General features: G+C 44.0%; 3 protein-coding genes across 10 annotated transcripts in view; 1 reads left to right on the top strand and 2 right to left on the bottom strand.

Annotated features, from left to right (window-relative positions):
• IFIT1 (interferon induced protein with tetratricopeptide repeats 1) overlaps window positions 1–15696 on the bottom strand; it is a 34094-nt gene extending 18398 nt beyond the window's left edge. For 4 of the 7 annotated variants that reach the window (XM_061402745.1, XM_061402751.1, XM_061402748.1 and 1 more), the window contains exons 1-2: window positions 12328–12416; window positions 262–395 (exon numbers count right to left, since the gene is read on the bottom strand). The gene's annotated coding sequence lies outside the window, so the exon portion shown is untranslated. Of the gene's footprint in view, window positions 1–261; window positions 396–12327; window positions 12417–15607 lie in introns of those variants that run through there. The other 3 variants (XM_061402747.1, XM_061402749.1, XM_061402746.1) reach the window with 3 other exon arrangements.
• The window catches only part of LIPA (lipase A, lysosomal acid type), a 128694-nt gene that overhangs the window by 22083 nt on the left and 90015 nt on the right, over window positions 1–16596 (top strand). The gene's annotated exons all lie outside the window — the stretch shown is intronic.
• Window positions 2914–15689, bottom strand: IFIT3 (interferon induced protein with tetratricopeptide repeats 3). 2 transcript variants are annotated; one of them, XM_061402753.1, is made up of 2 exons: window positions 15608–15689; window positions 2914–7191 (listed from the first exon to the last, which is right to left on the bottom strand). In XM_061402753.1, exons 1-2 carry the CDS (start codon window positions 15610–15612, stop codon window positions 5739–5741), a joined length of 1458 nt encoding a protein of 485 aa, XP_061258737.1. In that variant the 5' UTR covers window positions 15613–15689; the 3' UTR covers window positions 2914–5738. The 2 variants fall into 2 exon arrangements, with proteins under 2 accessions (XP_061258737.1, XP_061258736.1); XM_061402752.1 differs by lacking the exon at window positions 15608–15689 and adding an exon at window positions 12328–12418.

Here is a 16596-nt window from a genome sequence, read left to right as displayed (position 1 = left end):
AAAACCCTTTTCCTTTGTCTCATTGTTTTTCTGCAAATTTATTTTATTTTATTTTTTTCCTGCAAATTTATTGATCTTCTATTACAGTGTTATTGAAGGATACCAAAATGTGCCACCCTAAAATATGCTTCTTCGGCATATGGATTACTTTTGAGCTAAAGACAATTGAGAGTCAGTAGGTATAGGAAAAGCTCTTTACCTCCCTCTAATTGCCTAAAATTGTAGCTGACCTCCTGTCTGTTGGTAAGAGATAACAGTTACCTGTGGAATTTGAAAATGATAAATCCAGCCCCAACAGAGTTGGCTTGTGGATTCTCTGGCTTCTTTAGGCCCAGCTGGCTGGAGTGAGGGGAAAAACATGCTGGCAGGGCGCTTCCTTAGGCTTTAATTCCCTCCTGTAAGTGGGAGGAAAAAGTGCTGAAACATTCCTAAAGTTGAGTTTGGGTTGACCAAAAGTAGTAAAAGTCTGTATTGCTATTTAGGAGGAAGAAAAGGTTAAATCAGTTCCCAGGGGAAAAGAAAAAGGAAAAAAAAAACAGATGTAGTCATTTCTTGAGCCTGGCTGCTGAGTAATGCTCTGATAAGTTCCTCCATAACACTCCCCCTCACCACTTCCCCATTTTGAGTTCCAGCCCAGATCTCCCCAGTCTGGGGTATGGTGCTTGTGTTTAGCATGGAGTCAACTCCCTTCACTTAGGGAGGAAAGACTTTTTTCTTCTCCACCTAGGGTCAAAACTAGAAAAAGCAGGTGTCTCCCCAACATCCAGGTCTGTGAGGTGTTAGTTTCTCTAGTTCATCCTCTGCATGGACCCAGGTTTAACATAGGCTCTATGATGTAACCTCCCATGTGTGGGTCCCAGGCTTTGTCATTTCCTTGATAACGGTCTGTTAAAACTAATGGTTTCAACCACAGCAAGAGATGTATATCACCGGAGCTAGTGAGTTCTTATTCATGTGCATTCTCTTTCTTGTTATTTCTGGACTTCCTGGAATTCTCTAGTCCCTTCCCAGAGCAGCTAGGCATTTATAAAGATACGTTTTGCATACTACTCAGATCTTTTTATTGTGTTATATAGGCTTTATTCTTTGTATATCTGGTCTACCTTAATACTTGTAAAGAAACCATTTAATCTTTATGAAACACTGGGAGGAATAATTATTATTTTCAGGTTTTATTTTGGGATATTTTAGAATCACAGAAGTCAAAATACTTTTTCCCAGCACTGCAGATTGGAGATGAGACTCAAACAGGTCTAGAGCCAACACCAGGGCACTTTCCAAAATCTTAATGAAATTCATTGAATGATACTTGAGTGATTGCACCACAGAGCAACTGGGAGGACCTAGGGGTCAGGCCCTGCTCTCCAATCTGACCCCTTTGTTAATGGCAAGTTCCCTACCTATTCCCTGACTGATCTCATCTCTCCTCATTGCACTGTTGGAGCTTATTATCACAGTCCCCAACCTCACACCTTTCATTTCTTCTCCTGTGTCCTTTGATGATTTTTTCAGGTCAGTACACTTTCCAGGGCAAAATATTTTCTGCTGCTCACCTGCCCTTAAGCCAATCACAGGGAAGCAAAGTATATCAGTGCTCTTTCTTATGATAAGATTGTAAAGGCATCATCCAGTGGTTGAATTCCTAACTGCTCCTGGATGTTAGAAATTAGCTCCAGCTAATAGCTGGTTTCAGTGTACTCCCCACCCCTGTGAAAGGTTGTGGCTGAGAGCCGTGAATGACCCCAGGATTTGTGGCCTCCATAGTAGAGGAATTCAATCTGGGGCCAGAGACGAGCCTTGATCACTCGGAGCTTTTGTGTAGCAGAGTTTTATTAAAGTATAAAAAGAGATAGAGAAAGCTTTGACATAGACATCAGAAAGGGACAGAAAGAATGCCCCCTTGCTAGTTTTTAGCAAGGTGTTTTATACCTGTTAGCAAGCTGCTAATCAGATAAGAGAAACACCTCAAGACTGAGAGAGTTGCACCAGGCCCCTCTCCCACAACATGCATTTTGAGATAGAATGGCACAAGGGGAGTCATCTCAGGCCATAACACAATTGACATGAATCCTGAAGAAGGGCAGATTTCCAAGCAAATGCATAGTTTCATTAACATAGTTGAAGAAAAACATTTCCATGAGTAAGATGTACTGGTTTGCTGAGCCATTATCAGTTTAAGGTTTGAGAAGATGGGATGCTGGGTCCAGGATATATACAGAATACAGGAGTCATTAGGAAAGCAACTTTGCTTGCTTTTACCCAGGAATTGTATTTCTGACATACTGTTTTCTTTTGGACAACTGTCAGGATCAGGTTAGTCAATGATTGAGAGCCAGGAACAATTTTAGGGACCCAGGTACTGATGCTGTAAAAACTCTGAAACTGAATCAAGTAAAGAGATCCTCAGGGTCAGGGAGTAGATCTGACTGTCACTTCACTGGCAGATGGCTACCTTTGAGTCCTTTTTCTTGACTTGTTACATGCTTGATTTGGAATGACAAGAAAAGGGGTGGTGGGAGGCAGCCATGCCTGCTGTTAATATAGAAATATACTTCAGTTAAACTGTCCCTTTTCCAGAAAATGTCACGAATATCCTCTTTTGCAGAGAGGAAGATGTTTGGAATTGGTGCAGTTGCATTCAGTAGGCCAGGGAAGAGAGGAGGAAAACATCAAGACATCCTTCATCAGTCATGCTGGAGCTTGACACCAGAGACCATTCTCTTACCCCAGTGATCTCTCTTGTCTTTATAGAAACACATTCTAAAGTCAAATTCATGGAAACCTGGGAGTCTTGAAGTGTGCATATTAATCATTTGCATATGGTAATGGTATTACTGTGGTGATATTGAGGATATCAGTTCTCTAACGTTTAGAGAAAAATACATCTTTTAAAAAATTAATATTAGTGTAAACTCTCAAGCCTTTTATATCACATCTTCAGAAAAGAAGGCAATTTGCAAGGCCATCGCCCGCTGTTCCTCCTTTATTTAATCATTTTTTGCCAGTCTGTTCCTGTGTGGCCTCACTTAGGTTACTAAACCTTTTTGAGCCTCATAACTTCCCTACCGGTTTTAGGTGCCGACAATGAGCTTAGAGGGCTTCCCTGGGGGCTCAGTGGTAAAGAACCCTCCTGCCAGTGTAGGAGATGCAGGTTCAATTCCTGGGTCGGGAAGATCCCCTGGAGAAGGTAATGGCAACCCACTCCAGTATTCTTACCCGGGAAATCCCATGGACAGAGGAACCTGGCCGGCTACAGTCCACAGGGTTGCAAAGAGTCGGACATAACTGAACCACCTGAGCATGCACACACGTTCCATCATTCATCAAAAATTTTTAAGAGCCTAATTCATTCCAGGCATTATTTTGGGGGATGCGCACACAGTTGTGAGCAAAGGAGATGGAGTCCCTGCCTCCTTGGTCTGACACACTTAAGGGGAGAGGTCCGTGATTGCCTTTGTGGAGATTTACCCCACTCCTCCAACTGTCTTTTTGTGAACAATCTTAGAAGCTCCCGGGACATGCTACGTGATAGCAAGTCAAACCTGCCATACAGATATTTGTGACAGTCAGGGTGGAGGTAAAATGGAATTGATCTGGAAGTCCCCACTGGGTACTCCTTTGGTAACACTGAGTATGGCCCCAGGTAGTAAGAAGGAGCAGATGACAGTGAACACCGGCAGTTCATGTGACTCCTTCTGCGTCTCCAGAGGCAAAGATCTGTGAGATCAGAGTCACGCACCAGGAAATGCGGGTTGGGGATGTGTTCTTGGACAAAGGTAGATTGTTGCTGTGCAGGCATCTTTTCAATAACATTATCCAGGCGAAAAATAAATCACAGCCCAGTTTGTAGGTCAGGACCAGTCAGTTGCGTTTTCTGGGAAGCTTCAGCACCATCTGGAGGGTGAATGAGACTCCTTCAGAGTGCAGAGGGACTGCATTGGGCAGTGTTCATGATCCTTCTGTGAGTCAGCTACCTATATAGTCTGAGGATGGGACTAGGTACCCCTGTTAGAGTAGCCGTGCAGAAAGCCTCCAATTTCCCCTGAGTATCCAAACTCTTTGTGTCCTTGAGTATATGTGTTGGCATAAAGATAGGTAATTATTCACCTACCCCAGAGCTCTAGCTGTCTTTCAGGGCAAGAAATAGCCAGTCCCTGCCTTCATCCCAAATCACTCTTCTGCCTCAATCAGGCTTTCAGTGTTAGTCTCCATGGTCATATCCCTCATAGGGGCCCAGTGTCCCCTCTGGAACTGGTCACACGAGACAGTGCTGCTCAAGGTCAAGGCTGGCCTGGAGTCAGGAGTTCACTGTTGGACACCTAATGGCTCCCCAGCCTTGCTGGAGCCAGCAGATAACTCAGGGGTGGGGGGCACCCTCGTTGAAGTCTGCTGCTCCTACAGCCAGTGTAGCTGACTAAATAGCTTTTCAGGATTGCTCTGCTGCATGACAAAGATTCAACTTTCTGGCTTTCTACTCACAGTCCAAGTGGGAATGCCAGTTCTTCTGTCTTCTCTGGGATCTGGTATATTAATTTAACGATTTTCCTCTGCACACAGTCATCAGAGGATATCACTGGAAAAGTTTATGTGTGCTAGCCTTTTAGTGGGTTGAGCGGAGGTTGATAGGGCTCTTGGTCCATCACTTGGTTGCACAAACAACCCTTGTAGATTTCCCAGCTGAGAGGAGAATACTTGAATGTTTTTATTCACCCTGGAGGTTAAATATCTTTGGCCAACCTAGTCTTGGTACCCTTTACACTCTGGTGCACCTTGGTCAACAGCAGCAGATGTTAACTGGCCCCTGGGCTGGAATGAGAGTCACAGTTCCCAGAGCCACAGATGGACTGGCTACAGGGTGAGGGTATTAGTGCCAAGGAGAAGATAAAATGGGTGTGTTGAGAATAGTCTAGTATGCCTGTAGCGATTACTTACCATCCATTGCAAGAGAAAGTTTGAGAATTGATGTCACTCTTAGTCACACACACACACACACACCCACCCCATATGATTAAATCTATCACAAAAATTTATTATAGTGTTACTATCAAGAATATGGGTTTCTTAGGTGACTCAGTGGTAAAGAATCCACCTGCAATGCAGGAGACATGGGTTCTATCCCTGGGTTGGAAAGATTCCCCTGGAGAAGGAAATGGCAACCCACTCCAGTACTCTTGCCTGGGAAATCCCATGAACTGAGGAACCTGATGGGGCTGCAGTCCATGGGCTCACAAAAGAGTTGGACATAGCAACTAAATAACAACAACAAATCAAGAATATATATTTATTGTACTATCACTAACAAAAATAATATATAGCTGAAGCCAAAAGCAAGACATAAGGAACATTCCAGGGTTGGTCAAAAGCTAGTCTTCCAGGGGGCCCAGAAGCCTGGATAATAATGGGGTGAAGGACATGAGATTCTGCTGATAGTCGCCAGTTATGACCCTGGCAAGAGGGGCAGACACAGGGCTGTCTGGAGAAAGGAATGCCTCATGCAGGCCTGAAGCACTGTTTCTGCTGACAGTTTAAGACCTGCAGACCAAAGAACTGTGTGTAGCTGGTATGGACAGGGAAAACAGTCGTGAGCAAGCCACTCTCTAGAAATATGCCTTAAAGCGATAAGCAGGACCATCTTGCTCAGTAAGCTCAGACTGGGGATCTGCTTTCCCAGCCTTCTCCCCTACAATGCCAGGCTTGCTCCCTGACTCTCTATTCCTTTTCTTTCTCTCTGTCTCAGCTCAGGGGTCGGGAAGCTCTCTGAGTATAGAGCTGTCTGCATCCTGCTCCATTTCCTCACTGCCTTCTTCACGCTCAGTTGCTGGCAGGAAAATGCTGCCTATGCCCGAAGGGCTGTTCTTTAGGAGGTGATCCAGAGCCTTCTCATAGCATTCAGCCGCCTGAAGCAGGTCTCCATTCATCTTGTGAATTAAGCCTTGGAGAGACCAAGAATATGGTACATTCTGTGGTAGCTGGTTATTAGCTATATTCTGTAGCTGGAATTTCATCTTTTCTTTCTCAGTTGATTCTGTGCTTATGGATAAACCATCTAAAGAACATTGGACTGCAGTGTGTTCGGATATCTCACGATCCTCCTGAGGATTGCAATCATGCTGATGGAGCTCTTGTCCCTTGGTGCTGGGGAGCTCCTTACTGAAAGCTGTCTGATAATATTCTTCATTTTCCAGGAACTCATCAGAACATGCATGCAGAGGATTTAGTCCCTTCTCAATCGCTTTACTCACATAGTTTCTAGCATGTTCCCTCAGTTCTTCAATCTTTTCTCCTTTCCCGCTAGCTTCAGATTCTCCTGTATGTTGAATTTGCTTGACTTTTGCCCTATAGCAGCATGCTATCTGGTGATAGAGGTAGGGATTGTTTGGTATGGATTCCAGTGCCCTTAGCAACAGTCCAATTGCTTTGTCTAGATCACCTTTTCCTCGGTAAAATTTGGCTGCACTGTGAAGGACATCTGTTTGACAAGGAGCTTTTTCCAGAGCCTCTACAACCAGCTGTTCCCCTTCAGCTTGTTCATTTGTCTTCTGCAGCGTCAGGGCCAGGAGAACTTTGATGTACTGATTGTCAGGACTCAGCTCAACGGCCTGCTTCAGAATTTCCAGAGAGGACTGCTGCTCCGGCCTGTCATCCAGGTAGTACATCGCGATGGCCAGTCCCGAGGAGAATTCTGGGTTGTTGGGTTTCTCTTCCAGAGCCTTCTGAAAATACACCTTTGCCCTTTCAATTTTTTTCCCACCGCACTTTACCAGTGTCCACCCTTCCTCACAGTCCAGCTCAGGACATTCAATACTGTAAGGATTTGTGAACTTCTGGCAGACTCGTTTCACCTTGTCAGCATAAAGCTGAGCATCTGCGAACCTTCCCAGGTGATAGTAGACCCAGGCGTAGTTCCCCCAGGTCACCAGGCTCCTGACCTCCGCCTGGTCAGTGTGCTCTCGCTGGATCCACTCTTCGGCTTGCCGCAAGCATTCCAGGGCTGCTTCGTTTTGACCCTTCAAGTGTTTTATGTAGGCCAACAAGTTGTACTTTGTAGCTTTGAACTCAGAGTTTAAAAATTCAGTCTGGTTACACACTCTGTCTTCGAGGTCATGAGAGACACTTCCTTTCTTAAATAAGTTCCACGTGAAGTGGCATCTCAGCTGGGGAAGGATTTGCTCCAGGGAATTCTTGTCCTCACTGTGGAGAAAGGAAACAGTCAGTGTGGTGTGCGCCTGCCCAGCGTGGCGCCCTGCAATGCAAGTACAGGTGATTTTGTGTCAACCCGACTGCGCCCCGGGGTGTCCAGCCTATCCAGTTAAACGTCAGTTCTGGTCGTGTCTGCCAGGATGTTCCCAGAAGAGAAGAGCATTTGAGTCAGTTGGCTGAGTAAAGCAGATTGCCCTCCCCAGTGTGGCTGGACATCGTCCAGTCTGTTGGAGGCCTGAGTAGAACAAAAAGGCACAGGAAGGGTCACTTTGGTCTCTCTGCCTGTCTGCACTAGCTGGGACTTTGGTCTTCTCCTCCCTTCTGACTGTGACTTACACCGTCAGCCCTCCAGTGTTCAGGTCTTTGGACTCAAGCCTGGATTTATGCCACTGGCTTCCCTGCGTCTGCAGCTCACAGACAGGGGATCATGGATTGTCTCAGCCTTCATAACCACTTGAGCCAGTTCCTTACAGTAAATCTCTCTCTCTGTTGCCCTCATGCTTTAAGCTGATAAAATAAATAGGTTTAAAAATTACTGGGCTTCCCTGGTGGCTCAGTGCATTGGCTCTTAATGCAGGAGACACGGGTTCTATCCTTCATCCGGGAAGATCCCACAAGCCGTGGAGCACCTAAGCCCCTGTAGCACAACTGCTGAGCCTGTGCTGTAGACCCCAGGAGCCACAGCTGCTAAAGCCCACATGCCCTAGAGCCCATGCTCCTCAACAAGAGCAGCCAACGCTCTGAGAAGCCCGAGCACCACAAACTAGAAAGTAGCCCCCACTCACGGCATCTAGAGAAAAGCCTCCACAGCAGCGAGGATTCAGCACAGCCGTAAATAAATAAAAATTTTTAAAAATTATTGTAGCAGTCATACAAAAACAGGTTAAAATTCTCAATGAGGGTAAACCAAAATGTGTCCAATTATATAAAACTTCTTTCCTTACAAGGAACAGGGATAAAGCTGAAGATCCATTTTGGTTTCACTGCTGAAAAACATACAGAATAACATAGAAAAACCAATTTTGAGCTCAAAATTCACTAAAGCCTTCTTTTTCTAGCTTTTACATCCTTAATGTAGGATGGATTCCTGGGATGGAGAATTCTTGGTTGCCCACCTACCAGCTTTGCCTTGCATTGCGGTCATCAGCTTTCCTCAGAGCTTAAGTGGGAAGGTACTAGGAATGGGCTTATATATTTGATCTCAGCTGGTTTTCCTGTGTTATTCTGTATGTTTTTCAGCAGTGAAACCAGAATGGACCTTCAGCTTTATCCCTGGCTGAATGGATTCCCACCACTGCAGTGCTCAAAATAGTTTACTTCTTGGCTAGCAAACACATGGGAGAGCCTGGAACAACAGCATTTAGCAAATGCCTTTTGCCTACGTCCAGCCTTCATGAATTGGGGCTGACAGCAACCTGCAGTGTGTGTGTGTAGCTCTCACTAATACATACCTCTAAGTTTTCCAAGACAGAGGAGACAGTACTTTCTCTTGCTTCCTAGATTTACCTTTCTACATCTATGGTCTATGCGGGAAACCCACAAAGCCCATCCCTTCTATCGTGTGAGCAGCTATGTAGGAAGTAGGGTTAAGGTGGATAAGAGGAGAGCGCCACAGTTGGAGGAACTGAGGTCTCTCTTGCCTGTTTTAGTTATGAAGTCAGGTTTATTTAGCCATCCAGTGACCCTTCACAAGGCTGCCTCTTGGTGTCACTTTGCTAGTGTTTAGGGATGCTGAGAAAAATAAAGGTAATCTCTGACCCTCAGAGCTCACAATCTGGTTAGGAACCACGTAAAGAAAGAAACGAAAGCCCAGGGATGTTTGCCACTGTGTTACATGGTTTTGTTCTTTTCCACACTTCCCTACGGTGACACAAAGACCCATGAAGGCCTGGTTTCAGTTTGATTGAAGCAGTCACTCTAAATAGGCCAGATCCCCAGAGAGGATAAATTTATTTTGAAAAATGACAAACAAAATGGACATATTTGTGTTTTGTAGTTGGAGGATACCAAGGGAAATCAGTTGCCTTAATTAGTTAAATAAATTACCTAAATTCTCAAAATGTGTTCTCATGTCTATATTTTCCTGGGGCTTGGGGTATAGTTTATGGATTTTGTACTCTTCCTTTTTTCTCAGTAGATTCTTGGCACCATGAAATTGGAAAGAACCTCCAGAATCATTAAACCCACCACTGTGCACAATTTTGGATTTCACGGACTGGCACAGTTTCAGAAAATTGTTGAAGCAAACAGGGCTGCCAACTTTTTGGCAACACTGACGTGGGGAGAAAATTCATCAAAAGGAACCAACCATCTACGTTTGCTAAAATTTTATCTAAATAAGAGAAAAAGAGAGAAAGGAAGCAGTTTTATTATCACCGAAGAAGTGAGACTGTAACCTCCGAATAAAGGAAAGCTCTTTAAATTGTCAAACACATTTTTCTGTAAGAGGAGCCACTGACTGTATTTGGCAGTTTACCGTGGCCCAGCACTGGCCCTTACAGTGAAAGTTGCTCAGTTGTGTCTGACTTTTGTGACCCCATGGACTGACACAGTCATGGCATTCTCCAGGCCAGAATACTGCAGTGGGTAGCCTTTCCCTTCTCCAGGGGATCTTCCCAACCCAGGAACTGAACTGGGGTCTCCTGCATTTCAGGCAGATTCTTTACCAGCTGAGCTACCAGAGAAGCCCAATGTGGGAGACCTGGGTTCAAATATGAAAGGCATTTCATGTTTCAACACATGTTAACTTCGCTAACTGCCCAATTAGGAAGTTTAGAGGAAAACAAAGCATGAGTTTCAGGTCAATAAAATGTGTCTGCAGATTTGTAGGTGTTATTTAGGTGCCTGAGAACAACAGGTAAATACTCCAAGGATTAATAGAGAATATACATCCAACTTCTCAGTGAGTCTGCAGAAAGACAGGTGACCTTGGATGTTTTCATTTCAGCAGAACCAGAAATCACCTTACCAGTCTGATAACACTTTTTCCCCCCCAAGGGTAGTAGTGGGGGTGCATTGTCGGGGCAGACAGCAGGCTTTGATGTATCAATGAACCAGAGGGATCTTTGCACATCAAATTTAAAAGCACTTATTGATATTCTTCTTCCAAGATGAAATATATTCCAATCTTCTCATAAACTTCAGAAGATCTCAATTGCTCAAGAAAGTAGGGCAAGCAGAAAAGCTCACCCAACATTCCTAAACCTGTGAGAGAGCCTGGAGTATGGAACTCCTGGGGACATTGCATCCATACCACCAGTTCACCAATGCTAAAGCTGGCCATGTTAAGAAATGTGTGGTAACGCTGAACAGTTTATTTAGGAGGATAGCCAGCTATGTATGTGGCTTCATGATCACAAAACCTATTGAATGTTAGAAATCAGGTCTGTTGATTTCCCTAAGCCTTCCACCCTAGGTTGCCAGTTTGCTTAGATATTTGATACCTGATCTCCCCTGGAAGTATGATTTAGAGCAGAGTATACTGGGTTGGGAGTCCTGAGATCTGGATAAGAAGAAACATGAAACCCAGAGCCACTATCCAGGGGTTAGCGTTAAAATACTGTTGCCTCAGTGGGTGAATCATTTGTGAATCTAGTGATTAAAAGGAAAAAGTTTTTAAAATAACTATAACTACAGTAATTTGTTAATGTACACACTAGGTAAAAATATACAAATTGTGCCAACAAAAATATAAACTATGGGAGGAGGAGAGAGTTAAAAAGGTAGAGTTTTAGTATGTGTTTGAACTTGTTATCAGCTTAAAATAGACTATTAGATGTTTTGTAAAAAGCCTCACGGTAACCACAAAGCGAAAATTTATGATAAATGTACAAAAGAAATAGGGGGAAATAAGGAGAGGTTTGTGAAAGAACACAAACTTTCAGTTATAAGATGAATATGGTTGGAGGAGCTAATGTGAAACATGGCGAGCCCACTTGATAACACTGTTGTATAATTGAAATCTGCTAAGAGAGTAGAATTTAAATGGTCTCACCCTCCAAAAAATATATGAGGTGATGGATATGTTAATTAACTAAATGGAGGAATCCCTTCACAATGTACGCATATATCAAATCACTACAGTGTGCACTTTCAGTATCTTACAGTTTTATATATCAATTATAAACATTTTTAAAAAGAATTATCTTAGACATTCTGGTCACTTCTATATAGTTTAGGTACGTGAAATACTCAGTTCCCCCCAAAACCTTTTGTATTTTTATTACCTATTAACTGTATGTTAGTTGATATGTTTACATGTGTCATATGTAATTGATGTTTATGAAGATGTTAACATATTTGAGTAGATCAAAATAAAATATTTGAAGATAATTCTGATTTAATAAAAAAAAAATACTGCTGTCTTTTCAAAAACTAATACTCCATTTGCCAAAGTATCCTCAGTTACTAATTTAGCTCATGTATTTCTGCAAGTTGCTTTAAATACTTTCTCTCTCTATATATATATATGTATATACACACACACAGATATATATATATATGTATATAGTTGTTGTTGTTTTTTAGTCGCTAAGTCATGTCTCTGAGACACTTACTCCCTGTCTAGCAGGTCAGTAAGAAGACCGTTCAGAGAGACATATTCTCCAGTCCTTAAAAGGCAGATTTCAAGGCAAAAACAGTCTCATCATGAAGTTTTACAGCAGTGAACTAATCCTTAGCACATTTGCTGAGAAGGAAATGCTTTAAAAATGACCGGGATAGCCACAACAAAACACACAAACCTCTGATTTAGTCCTTTCAAATATAAGAAACAAAAGAAGAACAGGATCCCCCTAGCAACTTTCTTCCAGGCCCCAGCTCCCACGGACCAGATTTTGCTGCTAAAGGGATCTTAGCACGCCTTCCTAGACTGTCTTAACAGCCTCCATTCCTTCCAGCCACCGGCTGCTAGCTCTGCTGGGAGGAAGTTTTTAGTGCCTGACTCTGCACAAGACGAGCCACAGAAATAAAAGTGCGTGAGTCAATAACAGATTTACGATCGAATGAGTGCAATGCATCTGTAATCTATTAGCAAACACTGGATCAGCATACTTAAGGACATCACACTCACGAACAAGATTTGGACGAGATTCTCAACTTCCTATCAGAGAAGCAGAGAATATTTACCTCATGATGGCTGTTTGCCTGCCATTCTGAAAAGCTGGGGTTCAGGCAGATTTTATTTTCTGCTTGTGGATCACAAGCAAATGCAGAGCAGGTTCCCACTCAGGATGCTAGCTGCTAGGTCTGTGCTTTTATAAAACAGAAAAGGAAAAAACTGAGGCAGTGCTAGTGAGATTCCTGCTGAGGAGAAACTGAAACTGAACGTGCAGAGCTGAACTCAGTTCCCCGCTGGGAGTACCCTTCTACACAGCTCCTGTAACTGCTTGTGAGTTTGAAAGAAGGCATTGTGGGTGCTGTGCATATTACAGGCTCTCTTCCCAGAGACTCAGATGCAGCCTGGAGGTGGACCTGGGCTCAGCAAGTCTGCATTTTAACAGGCATCCTGGAAATTCTGTTGTAGGAGCCCCTGTATCACATTTTGAGGAGCATAGTCCTGGAGCTCCTTTATTTTGTTTTGGTTTGGTGTTTTTGGCTGTGTAGCCAGTGGGATCTTAGTTCCTTGACCAGGAGATCACACCCATGCTCCCTGCAGTGGAAGTGTGGAGTCTTACCCACTGGACCACCAGGCAAGTCCCTGGAGGTATTTTGAAAAGTTTTCCATTTACTTATGAGAGATCATGTAATGTATCAGTGAGGCAGACAATCTGGAAGAGAGGAAAATAACCCCAGAAATCCTGGATTTCAGTCTTCTCTTTGACCAGCCTCTGGGAAAGTTCTTGAATCACATCACTTAGCCTCATTTCCTCAGCTCCCATCCCTGCCCAGCTACCAGATGCTGGCTCTGCTGGGAGGACGTCCTCAGCACCTGACTCTGTAGATCAGAAAGAGCCACAGAAATGAAAATGCATGAACTGGTAAGGTAGATTTATGATCAAATTATGAAATACATATTTAATCTATTAGCAAACACCGAATCAGCAAAATTATAAGTTATTCCAGGCCATTTTAGAAGATATCTTCTAAATTACCTTTTTTTTCCTTAACAACCAAATGATAGGAGACCGTGCCCTAGGGGTACGCTTTTACCCTTATCTAAGGCATGGTTCTGAGCACTCTAAGGAATAGTCCTCCCTCTCCAGCTAGGGACTCCAAGGGCCTAGACCGTCCAGTCCCTGCCCCTCCTCTCTAACACAAGCATAAAGGAGACATTTTGCGCTACTGACCAGAGCCAGAAGATGCTTGGCACTGGAGTGTGGCTCCTGGATAATGACCATGCTCTGACACCTACTTTTTATGTGACCTCTTGGCCAAGTAATTTGCCCTCTGAGACCCATTTTTCTCATCTACAAAATGAGCCTAGTTAAAAATAATAGGGTTGCTTTCCTGGGGCTATTGGTAGGATGATACAAGGCATGTAGACCTCTTGGCAACTACTGATCACATGAAAACTGTTAACTGCCATGGTCACTGGCGTATCAGTGTTATCATTTTAAGTGAATTCTGAGTGTGCAAGGGGGCCAACAGAGTTCCACAGTGGATTGGGCAGAGGAAGGCACTCATCACTCAGCCCGCAGGTGTGAGGTGTTTCCCCAGGGGGCTTCCCTGTTTGGTAATTTTTAGCACAGCCTGTGGGAACAGGGCTTCCCTGGTGGCTCAGTGGTAAAGAACCCACCTGCCAAGCAAGAGACTCCGGTTCCATCCTTGGGTCGGGAAGATCCCCTGGAGAAGAAAATGGCAACCCACTCCAGTATTCTTGCCTGGGAAAATTCCACGGACAGAGGAGTCTGATAGGCTATAGTCTACAGTCCATGGGTCGCAAAAGAGTTGGACATGTCTGAGCGATTAAACAACTGGGAACAGGCACCTTGATGTGGGCTTCAGTCCACCATAGTCCAGAGAGCCTCTCTCAGACTTCCTTGGGCCAGTGGCTTTGGACATACCCAAGCAAAGGTCACTACCAAACTTCTCAGGCAGACGGGATACCAAGACACTGGGCAGGGCTAGGTTTTTCTGGTCAACTCACTTATGCAGACACAGTTAACATATTCTTAACCGGGAGCGCATTATATAGGAAAGCTGATCTGAGGCATTTGACGGTAAATTCCTCTAACCACCCATCCCCAGATACAAGCCTGCAGAGCATCTGGGAGCCCTTGGGGCTCCTTGTACTCACTCGCTAAAAGATCACTAGAATGCCCCTCCCCAGTCAATCAGCTTCTCAATTCCTTCCCATTGTTGTTTGATGGGAAAGTTTTCCTTTTTTTTGGCTGTATCTTTCCTGAGGCTCTATCTGATGGTAGAACTCAAGCAGATCTATGGACATCTTTTAAAATCAAGTTTACCACGATTATACTTTACTAAAAAGTACCCACTTATAGTTTGATGAATTCTGACAAATGGATATACCCATGTAACCACCACCACTACCTTCTTGTAGACTATTTGTATCATCCCTGGTGTGCCCTGCTAGTCAAGCCCAATCCCACCCTCCACCATCCCCAGGCAATCATTGCTCTGCTTTCATTCATTAGAAATTAGATCAGTACTAGGAAAGAAACTGGGATACCTGGGTTTGATCCCTGAGTTGGGAAGAGGCCCTGGAGGAGGACATGGCAACCCACTTTAGTATTCTTGCCTGGAGAATCCCCATGGACAGAGGAGCCTGGCGGCCTACAGTCCATGGGGTCACAAAGAGTTGGACACAACTGAGTTAACTAAGCACACACACACAGGAAGGCAATTACATCCTTAAGTTTTGAAGAAAAATTATTTTCTGTTGCTCGCAAGCTTTCATTACAGCAATAAAAATAAACTCTAAGCTTCGGGTTTGTTTTCATATAAGAAATGGAAAAAAATGTCCGTTTGTAAGGATTGTTTTTTCCACTTCCCATCTTGAAGTGATCAAATTTTCAGGGCAGAATTCCCAACACGACTTGGCTCTGTACTACCAACTCCATCTTTAATAACATCTGCTGAAAAGAAATGCTTCCTTTTAGAATGACAAAAAGAAAGCCTCTTAGTTCTTTTAAAGGAAACAACAGAAAAGCCCCCAAAGAGTAATTTGTTTAGATCTAAATTTGAATTTGCAAACTTAGTGCCTGATTGGATTTAATCACTCCTGTCAAACCTCCCTCTCATCCAGCTCCCTGCTCCCAGCTCCTCCCCGTGAAGCTTAGAGAGTGTGAGTGCACACACCAGAAAAAGTCACAGAAATAAAATGTGCCCATACTGATACAGGAACTTTAGTCCACAAGCACAGGACAAACTCCGGAACTTGCCTGCACTCGAGAAGCTCGGCTTACAATTTGCATTCAAGATTGAGGCTGCCTGCACCTTGACTCACCTCATTATGGCGATCTGCTCTCTGCTGTTCTGAATAGCTGGGGTCCAAGCTGGTTTGCTCTTCAGAACTCTTCCGAGTCTGCCTCAAGCAAAGACTGAAGGAGCTATTAAAAGGGACATGGGGTGGGGAGAATGTGTCAGCTGATGCTTTCTCTCAGTTTCTGAGTGATTGCCTTTATGAAACAGAAGAAATGGAAAGTGAAGCTGTGTTAAAATCAAGAGGAGGAAAAGGAAACAAGGTTGAAATCTATCATGACTCAGAAGAAGCAAACCCTTTAAAATCATGACTCTGAGAACTTTGCTGGCAGTCCAGTGGTTAAGACTTCTCCTTCCACTTGGGGAAGCGGAGCAAGCGGAGCACCGTTGGGGTGGGGGTTGGGGTGGTGCAGGTTTCCATACCCGGTGGGGGACCTAAGACCTCACAAGAGGTGTGTAGCGGCAAATAAATAAAAATCGCGATTTCAGGAATCTAACCTTAACGCTAGGGTGTGTCCCAGGAAACTGCATTTTTTAATAGTATGTAGGAGTCGGATATGACTGAAGCGACTTAGCAACAGCAGCAGCAGGAGAAGGAAAGGCATCCTTGGTAGCTCAGCTGGTAAACAATCCGCCAGCAATGCAGGAGACTCGGGCTTCATTCTTGGGTCAGGAAGATCCCCTGGAGAAGGGAATGGCAACCCACTCCTGTATTCTTGCCTGGAGAATTCTGTGGACAAAGGAGCCTGGCAGGCTACAGTTCATGGAGTTGCAAAGAGTGGGACAGGACTGAGTGATTAATACTTTCACTTTTTTTTCCAGGAGATTCTTATGTAAAGGTTTCTGGGAGCACATGATGTGAAAGACTGCTCAAGAAATACTGTTGTAAAAAGTAGCTTAGACAAGTCATCTTACTTGTGGGAGACAATTTGCACCTTGATGTATGTGGCTCAGGCGCCTCTATGCTTAGTCTCTCAGTCGTGTTTGGCTCTTTGTGACCCCATGAACCATAGC

Source organism: Bos javanicus, chromosome 26 (genome assembly GCF_032452875.1).
Source record: "Bos javanicus breed banteng chromosome 26, ARS-OSU_banteng_1.0, whole genome shotgun sequence".
NCBI lineage: Eukaryota > Metazoa > Chordata > Mammalia > Artiodactyla > Bovidae > Bos > Bos javanicus.
The sequence above is the reverse complement of the archived record's forward strand: the minus strand, read 5'-3'. Positions and strand labels throughout refer to the sequence as shown.